Source organism: Dendrobium catenatum, unplaced genomic scaffold, assembly GCF_001605985.2.
Source record: "Dendrobium catenatum unplaced genomic scaffold, ASM160598v2 fragScaff_scaffold_249, whole genome shotgun sequence".
NCBI lineage: Eukaryota > Viridiplantae > Streptophyta > Magnoliopsida > Asparagales > Orchidaceae > Dendrobium > Dendrobium catenatum.
In genome coordinates this window covers 3,483,536-3,491,920 of record NW_021318711.1, presented here as the reverse complement: position 1 = coordinate 3,491,920, position 8,385 = coordinate 3,483,536, and the positions used below count along the sequence as shown (strand labels likewise).

At 32.8% G+C, this 8,385-nt stretch overlaps 1 protein-coding gene across 3 annotated transcripts in view; it reads right to left on the bottom strand.

The window, feature by feature from the left end:
- The window catches only part of LOC110098356 (DENN domain and WD repeat-containing protein SCD1), a 160,740-nt gene that overhangs the window by 133,637 nt on the left and 18,718 nt on the right, over positions 1-8,385 (bottom strand). For all 3 annotated transcript variants that reach the window (XR_003700165.1, XM_028693297.1, XM_020825173.2), the window contains 2 exons: positions 2,167-2,308; positions 1,929-2,029 (listed from right to left, as the gene is read on the bottom strand). Coding sequence is in view for 2 of the 3 variants with exons in the window: in XM_028693297.1 (XP_028549130.1) it covers positions 1,929-2,029; positions 2,167-2,308 (243 nt within the window). In the remaining variant the exon portion in view is untranslated. The remainder of the gene's footprint in view (positions 1-1,928; positions 2,030-2,166; positions 2,309-8,385) is intronic.

Genomic DNA, 8,385 nt, shown 5'->3' with positions numbered 1-8,385 from the left:
ATTGCATGTTCACTAAAGCCATTCTAAATGATTTAGAGAGGTATCTAAATAAAAGAAATTACAATTTTGAGAAGAAAAATAATTTTCTTAATTATTTTATGATTTAATTCCGAAAATAATAATGATTTATTGTTATGTACAAGAAAGGGGAATGTTTTAGAAGGACTTAGGATGAATTGAATGAATTTTTAGGTTCTTATAATTTATATTTTATTTAAATCCCAAATTTATTAATAAAAACATCAAAGTTTGGTAGGAGGTTTATGATGTTATACCTTAAGAATAGGTGTAGGAAGATTATAGGAAGCTTCTAAAAGAATTAGAAATTTTATTTTGGCAAGGTTTAAGTTAAATTATTTTCCTTTAGGTGGTGGCAAGAAGAAGAAGAGTAATTAAAGAGGAAAGGAGGAGGAATTCATAATTTTTGGAGGTAGGAATTCTTTTCCTTACATGTTCATTTGTTATTTCATGTTATATCATTTTATAAGTTAAAGCCTTTATGATAAGTTTTTTAGAAATGGAATATTTATCACATGTTTTATAGAAATAGAATAGAATATTTATTACACATGCAAAATACATCATTGTTGCTTTCATGCTTAAGTGCTATCAAATTCATGTTTAAAGATTTCATGTCAAACATTTTATATGAAAAGAAAGGAATGTATGTTCATATGAAAAGATTGTGTATGATGGATTACGGAGTACCAAAGACGGTGCCAAAGGCACAGATGGCCCTTGAGGCAAATGAGGAAAAAAAAAAGAAATAAATGGCCAAAAGAGGTTTGTGTACCTGATCAGTACACTCTTGGTACTCCGGGATGGTTGTATAAAATAATAAGTAAGCATTTTGAGACGACATTCATTTCATATATATCAAATGACACATGCATATGGTACCCAAATGATTTCTCATTTCTCATTTATATGACATAAACAAGATAGCATGACTAGAAAAAGAAAAGCATGACCCCTTTTAGTTAAAAATGTACATTTCATATTTTAGTCTTATGAGCATATTTAGGATTAGAAATATCTGCTGAGCATAGCTCATTCCCGAGTTTTGAGAAATTTTCAGGAGAACCTACGCTTAGGTGATGGCCGAACACCCGAGGTTCACCTACAGTAGACGCGCAACGGGTGGCAGGTTCTTACTGTTATTTTTAGTTATCAATTTTGGGTGGTTTTATCATGAATTAATAGATTAGTGTATACCACCTTGTATATGAACTTATTTTGTGATGGTTTTAAATGTTATCTATGTTGGAAAAAATTTAGAGGCGCTTTTATTATTTTTGAATATCTTTAGAATTGAAATGGAATTGATAAGGAGTACTTAAATTTACATGTCCGATCTCGTTCCCGCCTCGTATCTACGAGCTAACTGGGCCGGGTCGTGACACCACTACTCCCAAAAGATGAATAAGTTGCTAAACAAATGAATTTGGTACGGTCATAAATCCAAGGAGGAGGTGTACTTGCAAAACAGTGCTTTCTTTCTAAACTTCTCAGCAGAAATCACAAATGTGATGTTGGATATTTTATAAAGGGAGCAGCATATTTTTTTGCACGGGGATTTGCAAGTTCAACATTTTAATGTCAGATTCTGAAGTGTTTTGTTTGAGGTTGTGAAAACCTTCACATCTCATGTTCATATTACTTGATCATTATTACGGTGGTAATTATTCCGTAAACAACTACTTTTTAGTGATTTTAGTGGTCTAATGAAACTCTGCATTCATATAGATGGTCACTTGTCAAGCATTGTATTTTAGTTGTTAAGTTGAGAAGAAAAGAAACAGAGAGAGTATCCAATAGTGAAAAAAATATGAAGCACTAATTATGTTAAATAAATAAATTAAAGAAGCTGACGAAAGAATGAATTTAAAAAGTGTTACAATTTGGGAAGCTCAAAGTATGAAAATAACTTATTTGATCGTAATAAGATCCTTCTCTCGAGCAACACAGCGGTGAAAAGCCTTATCAAATTGTCAACGTCCAAACATTGCACCAATGGCTGGAATGAAATCTGTGCACCAGGAAATTGACAAGGCTATGTCATCTTCTGCAATCTCAATCAAGTGTGGCATGGAGAATACCAAAAACTTAAGAAAGATATGCAAAATATACTTCATTATAAGAACTGAAAGTGACAAGTAGTCATACATCTGCATGAGGAAGTCCTTCCTTTGGTGGAGCCTCTACTGAAAGAAGGCAGTTCTCAATAGCAAATAAGATTCTATCTTTCCCCGGTGTAGGCAAAGAAACATTTGAGACCATATGAGCTATAACTTCCCATAGGGGCATGCTGAAATGAACTTTTTTTAAATTAGCACAAAAATCTTCAATACTAAATTGTCAAACGAAGCAACCATATGGGGCAAAGAACAAAATACCCACAAACTTTATCAGCATATATTATCCTAGCATTGCCGTAAGACGTATAGAAGAAGTAATCAATCTCAACTAAGGAGACTTTGGATGATAGTGATGTTTTAGAAATATGAAATTTATAAATCCAGAAAAACTGCAAATCAACTACAACTAACCACGGTAATCTACTAATTTGAATAAAATATTATTGTGTACTAACATGAAATAGAATTCTGAAGGTGTTTGTCTTTAACATTATATAAGTACAACAAAGGCAATTGCCTAAAATTGTAACATAGAAATATAAAAAAAAAATCAAATACATATAGCATAACCCAAAGATAAACCATCCATCAGCAATGCAAAGCAACAAATTAAAAATGCGTCATTTGGACTGCCTTATTTAATCCTATTTAAGCAATAATAAACACTAATAAATTTTAAAAGAATTAATCATGATTAAATAGATTACATTACTATTCAAATATTAATCAGCCAAATTAAATATAGTATTTTGATATCTTAATTATTAATTAACGTTTAATTAAAAAAAAAAGTTATTTTATTTATTAACAAACTGATATATCACTAATTAGACTACTTTGCGAACATACCAGCTAATCAATAATTATTTATCCAAATTGATTTAAAAGTAGATTAATCAATCATTTAACGAATCAATCTAAGATTAATCGTATGGATTTCCTGTTTTAATTATGAACTACTCACTAATTACAAAATTGTAAACAATTAACCAGTCAAAGAATTAGACTGCTTCAAGACCTAACTTTCAACTAAATCCTTGTTCGGGAGTTGGTCGAGGTCTTTTTTCATAAGAGAAATGGAAAACTGAAATTAGAAGTCTTGGTTCTAAAAAGCTCATTTATGGTTTTCATAATTGTTTTCCGCAAAATTGGGATTGAATAACATTAACTAATTAATTAAATACATAATTAACATAAATAGATATGAGTTTCCTCATAAAGCTTAATTAAATAACTTAATTAAGCTTAGAAGTTAAATATTCACCTAATTTAAAGTATTGCAATATTAGATGATTTTTTTCTGATTTTTTAGATCTCCCTAACAGATCCATGAACAAAAAAATCAAAAATCTAACAAATCGATTGCTACTAAATCCAACCCAAGAAGACATATTTCCCTTACACGCATGTCTCTCCCAATCACGTGAGCTACAAGCCTTGGGAATCCAAACCCAAACAAACAGGAGAAGCAGCCCTTGAAACTTGTGGCCATCTTCTACTTGACTTTGTCTCCCTCTCTGATTTTTGGCCTCATTAATGCCTGTAACCAGTCGTCCCCCATCCAGTTGAAATTCTCACTCACATATAAACCCACAACACCCAAGCTCGACCACGATACCTATGACTCAATTCCGCAAAGTCCCGCGCCAGAACAGCACCGCTCAATCAACTTTCTACATTGCCTAAGCCTCCGCGACACAAAATTGTGAAAACAAACCTCACAATCAAGCTTTTACTCCCTTGCCTCCTCTTAACTGAGACCTCAACACTCACTCCTCTTCTCAACAAAAATACATGGCTTACCCCTATTAAAAAAGAGATCACTAGTAAGTGTGTGAGAAAGGTGATGGCCACCAAAGATCAGAATGAGCTCATGTATAATATGTGAAATTTTGTTTCTTTCTGTTTCCATCTGGTATAAATTGTATCACAACCCTCCATGGAAGCTATTAAGGATCATCTCCTGGCCTTTCTTATGCGTAAGTCATGCCATACCCCCCTATGGCATCTACCAGAGTACATCTTGACGCTTAATCGACTCTAAAAATATATTAACACAATAGGAAGGGGTTGCATGTCCTCAATCTCGTCACTTGAACATCTTTAGTGTGTTCCATTATGATGTAAGATACTTAGAACAAAACTCAAAGAGAAAACCAAGTAAATCAAAACTCACTTTTATATAACTTTGAGAAACTTTTGGAGAACACAATAGACTAAATGAACCACTAAAATTCAGAATAGAAAAGTAGGGATCATCCAAAAAAATCAAAGCAACAAGAAAAGTTAGCAAAAGAAACAAACATAAAACAAACAAACACTATCCTCAGAACATCCTACTAGAGGACTCCTCACATGCACCGATTGTAGGAATATATTTTAAAATAAGGTTTAGATATGCAAACCAAGGCCATCATTGGATAGCATAAAAATAAAACAAAAATAGAAAATATAACCAATATTGTTCATAACAAAAATAATGCAAAAATCTAAATGCATCACATTACTTCCATAACAACTCCATTAACTTCTCCATCACGCAAGCAACCACTGAATTCCTTCTACTGCCACTTGTAATGACAGAAGCCACCACTAAATGTCAAGAAACGGTGACAGACTGTAAGAACTACTGCCAACCCTAAGCAAAACTGAAGTGGGAGTTTACAATGGATGTGAATCAGCTATGTCCCAACTCAGAGAACAAGCCAAATTTGCCAACCCATATTTTCTATATTAATTAGCTATGGATGTAGTCAAATTTACATTTTATGAATTTTACCTTTTTTATGTAACGCTATGTATTTTATTTTGTATTGCCTAATAATGGAAAATAGCCCATGAGGTTCAGTGCTCTCAAATTGATTCACACCAATGTCATTCCACTTGTGCGGATCTTGCTTCCTTGCTCCTTGGAGGTTGGTTGGGCATTTAAAAAAGGGTTGTTTTCCTTATTGGGCTTGGCACATTTCTCCCCTTAGGTTGCTTGTTGCTTGGATTCTTCCACTTGATTTATGTTCGGTTTCCCTGCTAGATATTCGGTTTCCCAGGTGACTGTTCGATTTCCCTTGCTAACAGTTCGGTTTTCCATTGCCGATTTCAACGCAGGATGCTTTGGCTTCTCCTTTAATAGGCTGATTTGGATGGTTCTTATCGGTTGTATTGAAGGCACATTTATGTGAGTGAAAAAATGCTCTTTTCCCCTCCTATATATAGTGGTTGATTCTCTATTGGGGGGAGTTTTTTGGAGAAAAAAAATTAATCCTGAGGGTTCCCTCTTAGCTTGCGAGCTAGTCTTCTCCCTAAGCCCTAATACTTCCTCTCGGTCTTCTTTCTACTTCTTCTCTCCACGGTTTCCCTTCCACTTGTATCTTTCTTCTCTAAACATTGTGAGTTGTGAGGTGGTGTTATTACCCTATTCTGTTATTTTTTGCCTGAGGAATGCAAACTCATGCCGGATCAAAATTTTAATGGCGGATCACTGGTTAGATATTTCCTCTGAGCACATTTCCCTAATTTTGTGAGTTGCATGTGAGGTGACCCATTGTGGTTGTTCAAAGGATTTTTATAGTTTGTGTTTTAATATTTTCTTTCTTACGAGATTTCCTAATCATTTTCTCACGTTTGTTTCCTACTATGTTACTTTATGTTGGTGTTTGCTCATGTTTTATTGAAAGGAAGTTATTAACTGCATGCCTAGTGCTCTTCTAAAAGGTTTAAGATCCTAAGTTGCATTAGATATAAATTGGGAAGACATTAAAAAATAACCACTGAAAACCATTCAATGGGCTCTCATCACCTTGTGCTGTGAACTTTTGGATAGGATTTGATATATAATATTTATTTCTTATTAAAAAGATTAATCAAAGACATGATCTCATCTATACTCATATCAAGCATGTGGACCTCACTAATAATTCACCAAATTCTGCCCTGTATGTTCTGCAATCTGCTTGTGCACTAAGGAATAGAAGGAGAAGCTGAAATGGAATGGTCCCTGTTTCATCACATAATTTTTAATATTATGCGCTCCACAAGCAGTAAACTTCTACTAACTTAGCTACATGAATTTTCAACAGTAACATCGTAAAACTCATTAATCAATGGTTAAAAGGATTAAAATGTTCATATAAAGTTTAAAAGAATCAATATATCCATGTAGAATTGGATTCAAGTGAATTATTAAAACTAACAAAACCTATCTACCTTCCCTCATCAATACACTTAACTAGTATTTAAATAAATAAATAAGAAAAAAGTTGATATTTAAGCAGCTCCACTCTTGCCTCAAATCAAAGTAGTGAAATCAGATCAGGGATATAGCAGTGCACTTGCTTACCATAACATAGACAAGTAGATGGTATCATTTTATTCAAAAGTGAAATAACTAAACAAGAAATTCATAACTCACCTTATAAGCTAGCTCTCATGCTGAATCTTAAATACATGAAATCATTTCGTGGCTTGTGCATCAAAAAAATTTAAAATTTTTATATATACTCCCATAAAATTGAGGAAAGTTTATTTGACCTTTGGTTATAAATGTTCAGCCTCTGGTTAACTATAGACGAACTTAATGCATTCCTTTGATATGTGTATTAATACATTGAACTACTAAATCATATATGACATACTTAAATTGCATAAAATTAAGCACCATAGATCCTCCTATATACCAGTTAATAATTCACAAGTGCGATACTTGTGCCAATAAATTGATAAACACACCAAGATAACAAAAAGCAAGCCATTGCACCTTGGACCTCAAAAAGTTCCAAAAATTCATGCCAAGGCTGTAAGTCCTAGTAATGACTTTCCTCAACCTCAAGGTCATAAGTCCCACCTTTTGGGTCTTCATGTAGATATAGGCCTAAACCTCATTGAACATAACAGCGCAAAGAGAACAAGCCCCAACAAGTAACCACAATTAATAAGAACGGCACAAATCCAACAATAAACACTAGCACGAGGTCAACTCTTACGCTAAAGTCTGCTAATCAAACTCACATGTCTTGGATAATACTTCATCGACTCAAATTAAAACTCTTACATACCTGATGATTATGGCAAGTCTTTGTACCCTTATTAGTCATGTCAGCACCTCTAAACCACAAGTGGCCATGTTAAGTGGCACCAAACCACTCAATGCAATTAATGCAAGTCAAGTAATGAATGATTCTATAATCATCTCGAAACAAAGTCTTTGACACACTTCCACCTCGATCTAGTTCAACTTGAAGAAAGGTAACTCATGATTGCTAATCAAACTCCCTAAATTTATTGTTAAGCACCTTGATGTTAGCAGATTGGATGAACTAGCCTGTTTGGGATGATGGAACAATGGCACCAGCATCAGCCCGGTCTCCTTCCCCTAATCAGATCTTCCCCTAACCATACGTGATACAATAAAATACAAATCAAAATACTAAGTTTGAGCCTATTAAAATTAAAATATTCTCCTGTAATTGGGTGGGGTAATTAATTATAGGGACTTGTGCCCATAAAAAGCATAAACCCCGTACCTAAATAAATAATGATCTAACATCGATGAAAATCTAGTAAACTGAGCCCTATTTACATTAAAAAAAAGGCTACTCTCATGTTCTTGTACACACGAGAAGGCTCAAGCGATTTCTTTTCCTGAGCGATTAATTTTCATGTGAATATAATGGGGATGAGTTTAGCAAATATTACTTTCATATTGTCATTGTTACATGGTTCCATTCACTCATAAATATACATACAAGGTTGTGAAAATCGAACCGGACAACGAACTGAAAGAAGGAGAGGTTTATGGTTCGACCGGTCGAACCGGATGATGTAATAAATAATAATATTATTAAAAATTAATAACATTAACATAATAATTACGGCAATCTAACCTCAAACCTTATAATTCTAAGAATTTAAACTATATAATTTTAATAGATTATCTCTTAATATAATTAAATTAAATTGAAATGATGAATATATTATAATATAAATATAATTAATAAGACATATAGTTTAATTATATTATATTTATGAATATCTAATAATTTAATTATAATTAATTTTTACATTTAATTATAATTATAATAAATGAGATTCTTATAATATACATTATAACAAATTAAAAATTTTAATATAATATATAAATTTATAATATTAAATTTACAAATGTTTAAAAAGAACAAATGTGGCTCAACTAACTCAAATTCATGGCCCAATGAAGCACAAACTAACATTCAAGCTCATATAGTATTAATGC